General features: G+C 32.7%; 2 protein-coding genes across 2 annotated transcripts; both read left to right on the top strand.

Annotated features, from left to right (window-relative positions):
* Nucleotides 1–1756: 1756 nt before the first annotated feature.
* LOC134258620 (uncharacterized) lies at nucleotides 1757–4464 on the top strand. The gene is made up of 3 exons (XM_062741170.1): nucleotides 1757–1974; nucleotides 2689–2878; nucleotides 3615–4464. Exons 1-3 carry the CDS (start codon nucleotides 1757–1759, stop codon nucleotides 4284–4286), a joined length of 1080 nt encoding a protein of 359 aa, XP_062597154.1. The 3' UTR covers nucleotides 4287–4464.
* Nucleotides 4465–15820: 11356 nt separating this feature from the next.
* LOC134258618 (uncharacterized) lies at nucleotides 15821–18261 on the top strand (the record flags this gene model as incomplete). Its single annotated transcript, XM_062741169.1, has 3 exons — nucleotides 15821–16038; nucleotides 16749–16938; nucleotides 17681–18261. Coding segments are annotated over exons 1-3 (989 nt in total), but the record flags the coding sequence as incomplete, so codon positions are not given.
* Between the last annotated feature and the right edge of the window lie 15 nt (nucleotides 18262–18276).

Below are 18276 nucleotides of genomic sequence, written 5' to 3'. Positions count from 1 at the left end.
TGTTTCAAGAGAACCGACTGGGGTTTTATAGTCTGAAATCTACAACAGAGAAACTCTTTAAGAATGTAATTACACTTGGAAAAAAAAAGACTCTGCAATATTCAATAGTAAACATGGCAAAATCTTGGAAAAGTATTTATTTATTTTAAAGAAAATTATTTTCTAATATTTTGCAAAAAATGATGAGAAAGCCTGTCTCTCTCTCTCCCTCTTTTTCTTTTCTGTCTGTCTGTCTGTCTTTTTTTTTTTTGAAAAATGATGTGGACGTTTGTGCGTACAAACGTACGCCTGGCTACGCGCCTGTATAAGGGACCTTAGAAACACCCTCCCGAACTGAAAATGTGGATTCGTGTTAAGTTGGTATGAAAAATGTCATACACATGAAGGTATGACGCATAAGAACCCCTTCTCCCCGGCCGAAATAAATTCTCACATTTAGGAAAGGACTTAACGTATTTTTTTCTTGTAAGAAATTTCTGGGTTGGAATTTTTTACCAGAGTGACCGTCTTGGAAAAAATGTCCTATAGATCCGCGCCTTTTTTTTTTAATTTAAATAAATAGCAATATAAAAATAAAATTCATTCAAATATGTGTGGCAGTCGGCAGTAGGCAGCTGACAGTTGGCAGTAAGCAGTTAGCTATCGTATATGGCATTCCATAAGAGCCCAATTTAGGATTTTTTTTTTCTAAATTTACGGTAAAAACCGATCCCGATTGAAATAAAACCGATCCCGATCGAAAATAATGCAAAATTAATTAATTTTTCAAACGAAAGGCACCTGCCACCTATATAATATTTTTAAAAAATAAATCAAGTAATTTCTTAATCATATTACAGCAAAAGAGCCAAATTTGACATTACTATTTTAGTATTTTCTTCTTTATACAATTCCGGTCGGGATCGGTTTCATCTGTGAAAACTTTAAAAAAAAAAAAAGTAAATTTGACTCCTTTTATTTCTTTCAAAATACCTTTTCCCAATGATTTTATTGAATGACCCAAAAGTTTGTATTTTGTATTCATAAAAACATAAGTAAACAAATATGTCCTTTTATTGTATTGGGTTTTATAACGTAATTAAAATTGGATACTGAATTTAAACACCTGCTAAACTCAAATTTGGACCAGATAATTTTTTCGAAAAGAAGTATAAATTGGAGTCTTATTCATTCATAAAATTAAAGATAAAACTCTATTCTATCAATAATATTCATCGGCACATCCACCTCTGGAGCATCTGTTACATATAAAACAAAAAAAAAAACGTAGTATTTTTTTTTACCCTAATGTTGAACTTTTTGCACTTAAAATTAAGCATTTACCAAAACTAGGAATAGAGGAGCGCTTTAAAAATTTTGATGTTGTCATGTGTAAAAACATGTTAATAATTCTACATGCAAAAAATTATTAAAATTCATGACATGCGAAGTGCCACCCATTGCCTGGTTTTTCGGTGGACAGCCTCTTAAATGATTGGTCAGAAACATAAGCAGTGTTTCCAGGTATTTATAGCAATGACGGGCATCGTTCTTGACTTCCATATTTGGAAATTGTCCAGACCTTTTCCTGGAAAAGTTAAAAGGTCGACTGGAGGCATTTGACACACTAACACAGAAAAAGAATTCCCGCGACAATGAAACCACCTGATATTTCTTTGTAATCTAATTGGTCAAAGTGAAAAAAATCGCTTTTGGTTGATTACGCTTAACCACGAGGCTACATCTCGCGCCATTCACTCACAAGACTTGGAGAAAGATGGCCACACCGAAGAAGCTTGCGAAATTAATTGTAAAGTCGGATGAAACGCCTGCCGAAAACATTCAAGGTTATGTGCACGAGGTGTCCCCATTGAAGACTTCCAAAAATAACAACAAGTATTTTAATGCCAAGTTCCAGGATAATGAGTCTTTTTTGGACATGGTGTGTTATCGCAGCGATTTGCTAGAGCAAATGAAAGAACTAGAGAAGAACAGGTAAGATCTAATGTGTTTTTTTAAGAAAAATGTTTCAAAATGTTGTTTTCGGGGAATGTGTTGCATCTGTTAGAGTCTTGCAAATTTGGAAAATGATCACGGGCAATCGGCCGAGGGGTTCCGAGTGGTATTACCGGATGTCCAAATTTTATACAAAATGGCGTAGCTTCCTGTTAGGTAGCTGAACACTCTTTCGTAAAATGTTTCTGAATCGTAATTATATACGATTGGATATTGTTAAAATTCTGGATAATTTATTAATCTTACATGCAATATTGTAATGGTTGCTCCATTGTATATTTGTATGAGCAATGGTGACGGGCCCGAATCAAGAAAATTTTATCGGGGAATAAGGGAGAGGGGTGTCAATGAGTTCCAGCCCAATTAGAAAAACGGTTAAAAGCAACAAGTGTAATTGCCCTCATCCACTTCTGGTTGCAGTAATGTGAAGTTATGGAAATATGAAATGAAAGTGCTCTAATAAGAGTGATAAATTTGCTATTGATTACTAGTAAGAAATTGGAACATGCATTTATCCCCCTTTACCCCCCCCCCCCCATAAACTGTACTTTACTTGCACTTAAGTAACATCATTATCATATATTGCATATATCTGCACCATGCATACTGTCAAATACCTATGATATTTTGTTTTCAAAATATCCTAAACCTGCTTGAAAATGAATCCAATCAATTTCACTTTTGTCTTATTAGAACACCAGTGATGCTACAAAAAATCGGCAAAGCCATAAGTCTCACCAAACCAGGAAAATTTGATGTCAAAATATTGAAGGACACTAGGATTGCTCCCTGCAAGAAATTGGATTTTAGATTTGAGAACCCACCGGAGTCGGAGGTAACCAGCATTGCAGACATAAAAGATCATGTCTTGGAATATGCCAAGGTAACATTCTGTTTTATAAAATTTGTATAGTAGTAGTATATAGGGCTGTATTAATTCAAATATTTTAGGGACTGAAATTCAGTAGTTTACATCAATTTTTTTTTTTTGGGGGGGGGGGGGGGGTACTACATATAACGATACTCCTAATTACACCCCTGCTCTGAAGGAGAGGGGTAGCGTTTACCCTTGGGTGTTTAATGAAGTCGCAACAAATTTAAAAGTTATAATTAACCAGACTGTGAGAGGAATTTTTTTTTTTTTACCTGAGAGAAAAAAATCCTATTCTTTGGGGGGGGGGGGACATGAGTAAGGGTTAACTTTTTTCCTCACCAATTTCTTCAGTGCCAATTAGCATAGTACCATTCATCAGCAGTATATATAACTAGATTATCCTTGTATAGATTTACTGTATCGAAAGTATCTATGTGCCTGCTATCTGTGTTAATGTATTTAATATTACAAATTTTGCTTCAAAGTTTTCTCTGCAACTCTGCTGAGGCGTGCTATATGGTGGAATATATTTGTGTTGAAATCTGATGTTAAATTTCTTTGAATATCCCTACCCCCTCCAGCAAACTAATTTTTTGGAGGGTGGGGTATACAAATTGCCACATAGAGTTATTATCCATTGTGAAAGGGGCCGAGGGCATGTATGTTTCAAAAACATTTTGTTGAAGATGAAAAAACACAATAAGTAATAATAATATATAATAACTGTTCATTTGTTCTACTACAGGTGACTGTTGCAGCGAAAGTCCTAGAAGTCGGAGACATTGATAACCAGATAACAAGTTCAGGAAAATCATTGAAGAAAAGGGAATCTATCATAGCTGACAACAGTGGGGCCATGGGGCTTACCATATGGGAGGAACAGATATCACTTGTTGAACCTGGTAAATCATACAAATTCAAGAATTTAACGCTGAGAATCTGGAATGAGAAGAAAAAGGTGTCCACGGCCATAAATTCTAGCATCGAGGAAGTTGAAAACATCGAAGCAGTAAACGACCATGGATATGAAGACATCACGATAAAAAAGGAAAAAAACCAGCTTTTCATTTTGTCAGCTTCATGCAGCAAGGTGAGGAAGTGTACTATTTGCAATAGTACAATACAAAACATTAATGAAGAAGTGAAAACATTCAAATGCACTATCTGCAATATGCGGCAAAACATTTCAAGCATACATAAATTCTTAGAGTGCGAAATAGTTGGGATGCTGGACGGGAAACAAAGGAGACTCCAAATACCAAATCAAACACTGAAATCGTTCTCCCCAACTCAAACCATGGAAGATTCTGATGAAATCGAAGATGCGTTTTTATCCATGAAAGAATTGGAAGTAGTTGTGTCAGGAACAAGTGTTGTTAACATTTACATTCCAACTCCTGCAAAGAATGCAGTGTAAAATTGTGTCTGAACACGAAAAACCTGTTGATTTTTTTCCCAGAGTTGTATAATCCAAAGAAGGATATACATGTATTGCATTTTATTACTGCTTATTTTACAGTTGTTAACTTTTATGTGACTTTTTTTTTTTTTATTCTGAAGTACTATTTTGTGCACACTGACTTTGATGATCACTACTGTCGGAAATTTTTTTTTTGATTGCAATTTATTATTTCATTAATTCTAATATTAACTGTGACACTTGAAATCTCAATTTTTTGTTTAATTTTAAAGAGTTTTGAAGGGGAAAGTGAAACTTTAAATATCAACTTGTAAATTTAAGTGGAATGAAAATTTAATTTGCAAAATTTAATATCAGAATTTAGTTCTAAAAGTCAAATGAGTGAATATTAAACTATATCAGTTTCATAAAGTTGACTTTGATCATGTCATAGGAGGTGGGTAATGTGAAATTTACATGTTTATGTTCTTATGAAAATACAAGAACTATTTAGAGTTTTCAGTTTGTAGTCCATTTAAAATCTTGAATTTGTTTACATTGGAGATGGCATGTTAACCACATTATAGATGCATAGGAAAACAGAATTGCAGTTATTCCATTTTTTTAAAACTGTTTTTCTTTGTCTCTTTAAACATATTAAAGCATCTTTTGTAATGGTTGAAATCATGCTTCATATGAACTTTGTAGTTGCTCTATAGTTGTTAATAAACTTGCTCTCCAACAATCATTAATTTATTCTTGCAGCTAAAGTAAATCAACAAATTGCAAAATGAAAGTTTGCATAATTTGCAAATATCTTCGTTCACAAAAAAGTGTCTGCATGAAGCCCGTTTTACAAAAGGACTTGTGACTTAAGACCAAGTTTAATTATTCATATAACTTTTCAATTAACATTATATCGAAAATTATTTCAAACTTTTTAAATAGAATTCGGTAAGATATTTTTACACAGACAATTTCAAACAGAACAATTAATTTTGCAAAATTTTATTATAATCTGAAATTTTTGGTCTTGGTCGCAAGTTCTTTTGTAAAACAGGCACCTGGTCCGAGGGTCAAGAAACGAACTAAGACCAAGTCAAATTTTGATTGGTCTATAAAAATATTAATTATTCGATGAATCTCTAATTTTGCAGATAACAATGAACACCTTAATTTGTAAATCAACATTAAGAAAATATTTTTTAATTATTATCTACTTGACTCGATCAATATTTAGACTACTGTTCTTAAGAATTTTCATGATCCTGGGAACTGGTCAGAACTCGATACCCAATTATCTCAACCTTATCAGCTGTAAATCTTGGAAGATATTTTGCACATTTAAAATTGGTCACTTTCATCTTCAAGGAAGATGCTACGAACTGATAGACCTGGGATTGTAAAAAAAAAATCCTCTGTTGATCAAATGATCTGTCACTCCACCATTTAAAATTTTTTGGCAGAGAGAGCATATGTCAAAATAAAATTGAATTTGGAACGTAAATTTATCATAAGAACAGTCACATTCTGCATTGGGTACAATCTACCAATTTTGAATAGTTATGTCCCTTTGACTTGAAAAATTCCAGCTAGAAGCACTTTTCCGTTCATTTTCTTTGCAGATGTTGCACATATTGAAAAGAAATTCAGTATATAGATTTATCATAAAAATATCCAGGTTAATTTTTGTTTTCGGTCAATCCAGCCATTTTTGACAGTATGTACTATGAACATGGATAAAATTGCAATTAATATTGGGGGGGGGGGGGCATATGTGTTTTACAGACATCGTTTCTTTTGGTTGTAAAATCAAAAGGTCAATGTCATGTGGGTCCTGAAGTCTAAGGTAATACAGGTCTGGGGTCAAGATCTTAGAAGCAGGGTGGTAGATCTAGCTGTGAACGGTTACATCTTGATAGAAATATATTGGTGAAAACAGGTTTGGAGCAGAAAAAAGACTTCAATTGAAAATAAATATATGTAAAGTATATTTCAAGATTTGAAAGATGACTCGATCTCCATTTCATTAAAGTTGCACTGCAATGTTCTACCCAGTAATTAATGAAGCCATCATTCATTTGGTATTTGTCATCAAATAATTATGTTACATGTAGTAACTAGGATACCTCTCTGTTCATGTGAAAATCATGGTAAATACAACTTTAGAACATATAAATGTTTCTGTCAAACATGGAAATCCTTTTATTATTCAGACAATATATCCTACAGTTTTTGTGACAGATTTTAGACTAATGATATTACATGTATAACCATTAATGGTCGTCTTGTATTCACAAAAAAAAACCTGAGGACATGATTGATTTTGCAGATGCCTAAATGCTGAATAATTGGGTAAATACCATGAATGTTTTACTCTTGAACTTTAAAAAATATTAAAATTGGTTACATAATACTCAAGTGACCATTAACGCCCATATTCCTCTTTTTGCTTTTTTATAGCCAGAATGCTCAGGTGAGCGGTGTGGCCCATGGGCCTCTTGTTTTTAATATGCTGTCATGACCACTAAAAAATATGATCAAGGTCTTGGAATGTTTAAAATTTTTGGTTCTGGGTGTATATTATATGTTATACTTTGGCAGAGGTTGCTTATGAAAAAGGGATCTGTCTTGATCTCATTGGATGTCATGATTGTACAAAATCATTCTGTAATATGACTAAGAAGTTGTCAATGAGTATTCTTTGATCCAAAAGCTTGAACTGTAGGTAATTGTGTTCTTCCCTCAATGGATAATAACATGACCTTTAACTAATTATATCTCAACAAAACTCAGGCCATTTCCTTGGTCATTTGCAATAATTTTAGCCAAGTATATGTCTTTCCGTATTCGGTTGTTGGGGTATTAGCCCTATTTGGGCTTTTTTTTAAATAACCCACTATTTGAAAATTTGAATTTTGTACTTTATCTTTGTATCAAATCGATTTTGTTTTTAAATGAAGACATCTATGTTTTAGACCTGACTGTCAGTTACATATTGAATTCTTATTGTACTTACGTACATGTATATACTTGGTATGTTTAATTTCTTAAGATTTTAATTGTATGGATTTAAAAAATTCATATCTTTTGCTATGGCTACAATTAGTGCTGAATTTAATATGCATATTTAAATTAAAATGAAAGGTCATATTCATAAATAAATGCATTATTTCTGACCATAACCAGTAGATTGATCAACTGTTGATTTTATATCTGAGGATTTGTAAAACTGTGAACATCTCTTTTTATGTATATGTATAACAAGTATTAACTTTTGAATATATAGTTTGTAAATTTCTTTACTTTTTTATTTACTTCCATTATTGTTATAAGTATAATCATGTATATTCATTTCGTAGTTTGTTCAATGTATTGGATATATCCATTCTGAGAACAATGCATTACCATTTCGAAAGTTTAGATATCTTACAAACAGTATTGATGTTTCAGAAATTGAGAATCATCTGTCCCATAATGTGACTTTGGATTTAAATACCGATAATTGGATATTAAATTGGGAGCTTTTTTTATCCTGATATTTTGTGGTCTTTCTTGATGGACATTGAAGAATTTACTCTTTGATAGACTGCACTGATTGTGACTCTAGACCATATGCCATATTATCTGTGAATCGTTCTGACTCTAATCCAGCTACTTTGTGTGACATTCATATCTTCTCATAATATTTGCCAGATATATCATTGCAAAAATTAAAATGTACTGTGTCACCTTATAGAATGTGGACACCACTGAGTTGGAGCTCTTCATTGACTACATGACTTAAAATTATATTTTGCTGAAATATTTTGAATTTATTTGGATTTGTGGCTTGTTAAGTTTTTTTGTTTAGCAAAAAACCTGATAAAACCTGACACACAAAAAGGAATCATATTTTACTTAATCATGTCTTATTTGTACTATAAACTCCTTTGTAAATATGTTTCTTCAAAATAACAATGCCTTATTAACAGTTCAAAAATGTCATTACATTGTCATAGCTATAGTCAGATTTTAGTTTGAAATCTCAGGTTCCCTGATTCAAATGAATACTATACATAAATCATGTAGATTGTTGTGAGCATCAAGTGATTAAAGATTACTTCTATTAGATAAAATTTAATATGTACCAATGTATAATTAACAGGTAAGTATGGAAAGAGGGGGTCAATGGCCAGCCCGTAAAGGGAGGTAAACCTACCTCTTTTAGAAAATAATTAAAATACTTATAAATATGATAGCACATGATATGCTACATTTATAATAAAAAACTTTATAGGAATAAAAGTGCTCCCTTCAATTTGAATTTTTTCAACAAGATTCTTTGAATCAGGGGTTCTGAGAAAGCATTTATTATGTAAATGTTAAGTATTATGCATATTGCTAAAACTTTCGCTTTCATTGGGAAAGGTATGTATTAAAAAGTAATTGTACTTTTTATATATTTAAGACAAAAATGCATATTTTGCCTGCATTTTCAAATGATTTTTTCCATGGTATATACATGTACAGTAATACTCTTTCAAATTATTATTAAGATTTTTTGTAATTTTTAATTGTTATGTTTGAAATTTAATTATACATGTACTGATTTTATAAATACATGTTTTTGACTTACAACTTCATATGTATGTGAAAGCAAGTTTGAAAATAAGTAATATATTTCAAATTGTATATTCTTATATCAAATGTGTCAATATGGTTTAATATGTACCACATTGTTAATTGTTTTATCTGTTATTTTACTTAAAAAGAAAGTTCATATTGTTAACTACAGATAATCATGATAATCACCTAAGACTTAATACATAACTTAATTTTTGGTTACTGAATAAAGTTTTAAGCACATGTGCAATAATGCATTTTTTTGTATTCACTGAAGGGAAGTTATTAACCGTGATTGCACTTTTCAAACTAGGAATTACAGTATGTGCATGTATGTCTGAAGCCTAGATGTTCAACTTTTGGTATATGAAAAGAACACAATTGTAAATTTAAATTTGAGCATCTCCATAACATGTGGTTTTAATATACTACTTGTATTCCTTCGATTGGAAAGAATATGTATACCGGTATTGAGTGATTGTAATTTTTAGAATAAGCAATTTAATTAAGACATTAATCCATACTATAATATTCATGCATTTTCATGTGACTTGATTTTCATTTATGATTTATATTTTTATTTGCAATCTTGATAGTTCAAATTTAATTATAATTTTATTATAATGATTAGTGACTACATGTTTACATGTTGTTGTTTTTTTCTGTCTTTTTGACTTCACATGATTGTTATAATGTACATGAAAGAAGTTACAAAACAGATGAGTAATATATATCTAAAATTATATATCTCAAACGGTCAACATAATTTTTTATACCAGCTTCTTTTAACATTTTGTCTTTTCTTTTACTGAACAAAGTACATATTGTGTTACCTGCAAATAATCACTCATCCCTCATTAGTTAATATTTGTATAGATTTCTAATGTTACTTAATAAAGATTTTAAGCACAATCATTGACAAGCATTTTTCTTATTCATGCACTGAAGGGAGGAACTTGTTGATGCAAAATTAATTCTTAACAGTATTTTTGTTATAAAGAAGAAGGTACTGTTTGGGCTTTATTGTGCCTTAAACATTTAATGTTCTTAAAAAAGCTATGAAATTGACTTTTACAATAGTTGAGTAGATAAATACAGTGTATATGATAAAGCATTTGATTTAAAAATATGGCATGAAGGAGGAGGATGTCAGTAATTAGGTATATTTCTAAGATTAGTGTAGAAAAACCATAGATTGACTCATTTCTGATCTTATTTTCCTTTAGGAAACAGTGTCTGCCACTCTCGCCCAGTTCAATTTTTGGATATATTATGTAAACTTCTATGAAAAATCTACACTTCAAATTCTTTGTGGCTATGGTGGGAGAGTTTGTTTTCTGAAAGAAATTAATTCCACTGAAAATTGATTTCTTCTGCAACTTTTTTTAACAGAAAATACAGGCAAATTACTTATGATATAAGGTATCAATTTTATTTAGTTTTATTGGCATGCAAAACGGGTTGGTCAAGCTTCATAATCATAATTATGCGTTTTTCCTATTGACGGAAGGGAGATAAGAAAACTGATTGCCTTTGTAAATACAGAAAATTAGTAAATCTTTATTTTGTCACAAGGATTACATATGTGAGGTATGAAAACCCTATAGTCCTAATCATTCAAAAGTAATGCCAAGATTAAAGTTCATAAAAAGTAGGTCAAGCTCCAAGGTCAAACTTTTTGGTATCCAGTATAAGGTCTTGTTACAAGGATTAAATATTTGAAGTATGAAAGCCCTACTCCCAACCATTCAAAAGTTATAGTCAATGTTTGTGATTAAAAAATTGAATCAAAGTCAAGGTCGAACTTTTTGATATACAAAGAAAGTTCTTCTCACAAGAACTAGATATATGAAATATGAAAACCATAGCCCTAACCATTCATAAAACATAGTCATGGTTAAAGTTTTGTTTAATGTGTGTTAATCTCCAAAATCTAAAGGTCAAAGTTTTGGACATCCAATGGGAAGTCTTTTAAAAATACTTATTGTTATTATGTTAAGTATGAAAGTCGTAGTATTTGTGTGAAAAAGTTTGTGTCAAACTCCAAGGTCAAAAGGTCAAATTTGGTAGTAACCAAAGAAAAGTCTTGTCACAAAGAACACAATTTATGGGGTCAAATATGACAGTCATAGCTCCATCAAATCCATTAAGAAATAAACGTAAAACTTCAAAAAGTGTTTTGGTATAGTATCAAGCTTGAAATACTCGCTGTAAACACATAGTGCGACTTCGATTCGTATCCGAGCATTAACTCTTGGTTGATGTCACATGACCGGTTACACCAACGTGTGGTTTCACTCGTTGGTGTATAACTCGTATAAGGGTAGCAAAAATAATGGCGTACATATTTGCTCTGTACAATAATTTTAGCAATAAAGTGGCAATATACATTTTATATACATGTTCTATGTCTCAGCAACAATTTTAATGAAAAGTTAGGTTCACAATTTAATATTTCTTGCAAACCAACAAAAATGGGAATGAATTCAATTTCGTCCAAACCAGTTTCTTGATACCAAACACCCACAGCCGTCTTTTTTTTATCGGATATCTTAGCCCCTCCCCCCCTCCCGAACACCGCCTCTCTAAATACAACACCAAATCTCTGGAACTACATGTATACATATATTCAAGGTATAATGATATTTTCTCCCTTATATCAAAATGTTTGGAACGTTACACAATTGTCATTCTTTTCAGTTGATGATATGCACTATCAGTTCAGTAAAAAAACCCAGCAAATACAAACGTTACGAATGGTAACCTAAGAGCACTGCACTTAAAATTGTGCAATATTAACCAATTGCTCAAAATACAAACATTCAATCACTAGATATCATTGAGATGGTGGACATCTCAAAGGACCCCGCTTTCAACAATTAACATGAAAATGTAAGGTAGTTTAAAAGGGTTTATTTTGAAGAGGAAAATTTGTGTACTACAGTAAAAGTAATTTAGTACGATATTGCAAATTTACAGGAATAAAGAAGAAAAATTAAATACCAAACAAACATTTTAAACAGAGAGGCTAATTCTGAACATGACCCAGAAACTTCGACCAAGGTCACTGCACATCCATTTACCAGGCAGTGGGACTATATGAGTGAAGTAGGAGCCAAATTGAGCCAAGGAGATCGGAGATATGCTCCGGACAAGGATTTTTCAGATAACTCTGCTATGACCTTGACCTTTGACTTAGAAAGATAGTTCAACGTCACTGCACATTGTTTACCCAAGGGCACTCTGTTGGTCAAGCATAAGCCAGATTGGGCCAAGGAAAGAGAAGATATGCTCCGGACAAGAGATCTCGGTCTTGGACGGACGGACGGACAGCTAGACGGGTGGATTAATCACTATAAGGCGCCCGCCAATCGGAGCCTTGATTTAACCTCAATTTTGATAGTGAATAATAGTATGTCATTATTTCATATCACATGGATGTGAAAGATATTAAGTAAAAAATTTCGCTTTTGCACTTCCATTTGCATCTCTGCACTTTTGTTACAGAAAAAAATCCATTGTAAACAAAAATCTTTTTCTTATTTTTTCAAGATAATACAGATTCACTTGCTAATCTGTTCAAACAGCTATAGAGTTTCCATCATTCATGAAGAATGGAGACTTGACCCATTCATGTTCAAAATTCATTGTTTATTAGCTCTTTTAAACCCATTTTCCACGAAAAATGCTTAAAGCCATATATGGCGTACCTGATCAAAAATAAAATTTCTGTAAAATACAAAATTAAGTAAAGAATTATAGTTAATACATTGAAATTAAAACTTTTCATACAATTCTGAACACGGAGAACACCTCGTTTCATATAATAATACGATTTTATCTTCTCTGTAAAGTATTATTTAAATCTTTTGTATTTTCCGAGTCCGAAAAAATTCCGAGAATCCAAATTAAATTGTGATATCTTTAAAACACAATTGACTTAGATTTTGTAATTTACGGAAAAGTTCTATCTTTATGTAAAGTAATCATACAAATAATAACTTCTTATAATTTTAGTCTAATAATTTTCATTGTACATACGCCATATATGGCTTTAACTGTTAACTTTGAAATAAAGATTATCAAATGATAAGTTGTTCAGTAAAATGAAATAATAATTTCTTTTGAAGATGACATCACTGAGAGCATGATTTTAGAAAAATAAAAATTTTTGGTGAATTTTGAAAATTGAGAAACATTTTGTGTCATAGCGGGGGATTGTTCACGCCTTATATGCCCTCTTTCTTTGTAAAGTTATTTAATGCACAAACTTAACCAACAAAAAATTATTTCATGTATAAAATAATCAACTATAAGCAGGGGCGTAGCCAGGGTACTTTTGATGTGGACGCCTGAATAGGCGGGGGGTTGGGGGCCCCCAGTAGGTCCAGGGCGAAGCCCTGGTGGGGGTCTAGGGGGCGAAGCCCCCGGAACCTGGTGAATTTCCGACGATTTTGATATGCATATTTGAACCTTTTGATAGCATTTAATTTTTCTTAAACTCTTTTCAGTTAATTACGCAGGCACTTTGGGGTCTGTTCTTTCCTTGTGGAAAATGCGGACAGTCACTCAAAATAGAGGAAGGATATGTCCAATAGCTTTGTTTGACGAACCAACGAAAACAATTTGACTTTTGAAGCAGCTCGACAAAATACGTATGGTTAGCATACGGCAGTTGGTTAGAGTGGATGACTGGTTTAGACAGACCGCGTAATTTACTGATAGTCAGGCTTACATTAATATAACACCTCTAAAGATTGAAAGTAACAAAGACAGAAGAATTCTTTTCAACTCATATTCTTGCACATTACCTATGTACATTGTTTACATTTAAAAATGAAATAATGTTCATAAATATTCACAAATCTGGTATCTTAAACTTTTTGCAACAATTATAAAAATTATAAAATATACCAATGGTTTTAAGGTAGTGTTATGGATGTCAATACTTGAGAGGTCTTAATATTATTTTTTAAAGATTGAACTGAATTTTACCAATTTTTCAGTTTTTGATGTTAATATATAAAGCTGAATTATAATTTTTGAAGTCTCACACGAATCCGATATTATATTATTATTATTTTTTGGAAGGGGGGGGGGATATCGTTACAGAAGTTAAACATTACGGTTGGAAGTTAGTTTCCAGTAATAGAAATTGAAATTTTTGGCATTAAATAAAATTATGATATCGTTTGTTTCAAGAGAACCGACTGGGGTTTTATAGTCTGAAATCTACAACAGAGAAACTCTTTAAGAATGTAATTACACTTGGAAAAAAAAAGACTCTGCAATATTCAATAGTAAACATGGCAAAATCTTGGAAAAGTATTTATTTATTTTAAAGAAAATTATTTTCTAATATTTTGCAAAAAATGATGAGAAAGCCTGTCTCTCTCTCTCCCTCTTTTTCTTTTCTGTCTGTCTGTCTGTCTTTTTTTTTTTTGAAAAATGATGTGGACGTTTGTGCGTACAAACGTACGCCTGGCTACGCGCCTGTATAAGGGACCTTAGAAACACCCTCCCGAACTGAAAATGTGGATTCGTGTTAAGTTGGTATGAAAAATGTCATACACATGAAGGTATGACGCATAAGAACCCCTTCTCCCCGGCCGAAATAAATTCTCACATTTAGGAAAGGACTTAACGTATTTTTTTCTTGTAAGAAATTTCTGGGTTGGAATTTTTTACCAGAGTGACCGTCTTGGAAAAAATGTCCTATAGATCCGCGCCTTTTTTTTTTTAAATTTAAATAAATAGCAATATAAAAATAAAATTCATTCAAATATGTGTGGCAGTCGGCAGTAGGCAGCTGACAGTTGGCAGTAAGCAGTTAGCTATCGTATATGGCATTCCATAAGAGCCCAATTTAGGATTTTTTTTTTCTAAATTTACGGTAAAAACCGATCCCGATTGAAATAAAACCGATCCCGATCGAAAATAATGCAAAATTAATTAATTTTTCAAACGAAAGGCACCTGCCACCTATATAATATTTTTAAAAAATAAATCAAGTAATTTCTTAATCATATTACAGCAAAAGAGCCAAATTTGACATTACTATTTTAGTATTTTCTTCTTTATACAATTCCGGTCGGGATCGGTTTCATCTGTGAAAACTTTAAAAAAAAAAAGTAAATTTGACTCCTTTTATTTCTTTCAAAATACCTTTTCCCAATGATTTTATTGAATGACCCAAAAGTTTGTATTTTGTATTCATAAAAACATAAGTAAACAAATATGTCCTTTTATTGTATTGGGTTTTATAACGTAATTAAAATTGGATACTGAATTTAAACACCTGCTAAACTCAAATTTGGACCAGATAATTTTTTCGAAAAGAAGTATAAATTGGAGTCTTATTCATTCATAAAATTAAAGATAAAACTCTATTCTATCAATAATATTCATCGGCACATCCACCTCTGGAGTACCTGTTACATATAAAACAAAATAAAAACGTAGTATTTTTTTTACCCTAATGTTGAACTTTTTGCACTTAAAATTAAGCATTTACCAAAACTAGGAATAGAGGAGCGCTTTAAAAATTTTGATGTTGTCATGTGTAAAAACATGTTAATAATTCTACATGCAAAAAATTATTAAAATTCATGACATGCGAAGTGCCACCCATTGCCTGGTTTTTCGGTGGACAGCCTCTTAAATGATTGGTCAGAAACATAAGCAGTGTTTCCAGGTATTTATAGCAATGACGGGCATCGTTCTTGACTTCCATATTTGGAAATTGTCCAGACCTTTTCCTGGAAAAGTTAAAAGGTCGACTGGAGGCATTTGACACACTAACACAGAAAAAGAATTCCCGCGACAATGAAACCACCTGATATTTCTTTGTAATCTAATTGGTCAAAGTGAAAAAAATCGCTTTTGGTTGATTACGCTTAACCACGAGGCTACATCTCGCGCCATTCACTCACAAGACTTGGAGAAAGATGGCCACACCGAAGAAGCTTGCGAAATTAATTGTAAAGTCGGATGAAACGCCTGCCGAAAACATTCAAGGTTATGTGCACGAGGTGTCCCCATTGAAGACTTCCAAAAATAACAACAAGTATTTTAATGCCAAGTTCCAGGATAATGAGTCTTTTTTGGACATGGTGTGTTATCGCAGCGATTTGCTAGAGCAAATGAAAGAACTAGAGAAGAACAGGTAAGATCTAATGTGTTTTTTTAAGAAAAATGTTTCAAAATGTTGTTTTCGGGGAATGTGTTGCATCTGTTAGAGTCTTGCAAATTTGGAAAATGATCACGGGCAATCGGCCGAGGGGTTCCGAGTGGTATTACCGGATGTCCAAATTTTATACAAAATGGCGTAGCTTCCTGTTAGGTAGCTGAACACTCTCGTAAAATGTTTCTGAATCGTAATTATATACGATTGGATATTGTTAAAATTCTGGATAATTTATTAATCTTACATGCAATATTGTAATGGTTGCTCCATTGTATATTTGTAAGCAATGGTGACGGGCCCGAATCAAGAAAATTTTATCGGGGAATAAGGGAGAGGGGTGTCAATGAGTTCCAGCCCAATTAGAAAAACGGTTAAAAGCAACAAGTGTAATTGCCCTCATCCACTTCTGGTTGCAGTAATGTGAAGTTATGGAAATATGAAATGAAAGTGCTCTAATAAGAGTGATAAATTTGCTATTGATTACTAGTAAGAAATTGGAACATGCATTTATCCCCCTTTAACCCCCCCCCCCCATAAACTGTACTTTACTTGCACTTAAGTAACATCATTATCATATATTGCATATATCTGCACCATGCATACTGTCAAATACCTATGATATTTTGTTTTCAAAATATCCTAAACCTGCTTGAAAATGAATCCAATCAATTTCACTTTTGTCTTATTAGAACACCAGTGATGCTACAAAAAATCGGCAAAGCCATAAGTCTCACCAAACCAGGAAAATTTGATGTCAAAATATTGAAGGACACTAGGATTGCTCCCTGCAAGAAATTGGATTTTAGATTTGAGAACCCACCGGAGTCGGAGGTAACCAGCATTGCAGACATAAAAGATCATGTCTTGGAATATGCCAAGGTAACATTCTGTTTTATAAAATTTGTATAGTAGTAGTATATAGGGCTGTATTAATTCAAATATTTTAGGGACTGAAATTCAGTAGTTTACATCAATTTTTTTTTTTGGGGGGGGGGGGGTACTACATATAACGATACTCCTAATTACACCCCTGCTCTGAAGGAGAGGGGTAGCGTTTACCCTTGGGTGTTTAATGAAGTCGCAACAAATTTAAAAGTTATAATTAACCAGACTGTGAGAGGAATTTTTTTTTTTTTTTACCTGAGAGAAAAAAATCCTATTCTTTGGGGGGGGGGGGGGGGGGGGACATGAGTAAGGGTTAACTTTTTTCCTCACCAATTTCTTCAGTGCCAATTAGCATAGTACCATTCATCAGCAGTATATATAACTAGATTATCCTTGTATAGATTTACTGTATCGAAAGTATCTATGTGCCTGCTATCTGTGTTAATGTATTTAATATTACAAATTTTGCTTCAAAGTTTTCTCTGCAACTCTGCTGAGGCGTGCTATATGGTGGAATACATTTGTGTTGAAATCTGATGTTAAATTTCTTTGAATATCCCTACCCCCTCCAGCAAACTAATTTTTTGGAGGGTGGGGTATACAAATTGCCACATAGAGTTATTATCCATGGTGAAAGGGGCCGAGGGCATGTATGTTTCAAAAACATTTTGTTGAAGATGAAAAAACACAATAAGTAATAATAATATATAATAACTGTTCATTTGTTCTACTACAGGTGACTGTTGCAGCGAAAGTCCTAGAAGTCGGAGACATTGATAACCAGATAACAAGTTCAGGAAAATCATTGAAGAAAAGGGAATCTATCATAGCTGACAACAGTGGGGCCATGGGGCTTACCATATGGGAGGAACAGATATCACTTGTTGAACCTGGTAAATCATACAAATTCAAGAATTTAACGCTGAGAATCTGGAATGAGAAGAAAAAGGTGTCCACGGCCATAAATTCTAGCATCGAGGAAGTTGAAAACATCGAAGCAGTAAACGACCATGGATATGAAGACATCACGATAAAAAAGGAAAAAAACCAGCTTTTCATTTTGTCAGCTTCATGCAGCAAGGTGAGGAAGTGTACTATTTGCAATAGTACAATACAAAACATTAATGAAGAAGTGAAAACATTCAAATGCACTATCTGCAATATGCGGCAAAACATTTCAAGCATACATAAATTCTTAGAGTGCGAAATAGTTGGGATGCTGGACGGGAAACAAAGGAGACTCCAAATACCAAATCAAACACTGAAATCGTTCTCCCCAACTCAAACCATGGAAGATTCTGATGAAATCGAAGATGCGTTTTTATCCATGAA

The sequence above is a fragment of the Saccostrea cucullata genome, unplaced genomic scaffold (assembly GCF_032062105.1).
Source record: "Saccostrea cucullata isolate Sc308-1 unplaced genomic scaffold, CSIRO_AGI_Scuc_v1 ctg13009, whole genome shotgun sequence".
In the NCBI taxonomy this organism is placed as follows: domain Eukaryota; kingdom Metazoa; phylum Mollusca; class Bivalvia; order Ostreida; family Ostreidae; genus Saccostrea; species Saccostrea cuccullata.
The sequence above is the reverse complement of the archived record's forward strand: the minus strand, read 5'-3'. Positions and strand labels throughout refer to the sequence as shown.

Bases quoted from the DNA above. Each gene is read 5' to 3' on its own strand.
- LOC134258620 (XM_062741170.1), top strand. From the start codon at position 1,757: ATGGCCACACCGAAGAAGCTTGCGAAATTAATTGTAAAGTCGGATGAA. The intron at 1,975-2,688 runs GTAAGATCTAAT...TTGTCTTATTAG, and splicing joins AAAGAACTAGAGAAGAACAG to AACACCAGTGATGCTACAAA. The intron at 2,879-3,614 runs GTAACATTCTGT...GTTCTACTACAG, and splicing joins ATGTCTTGGAATATGCCAAG to GTGACTGTTGCAGCGAAAGT.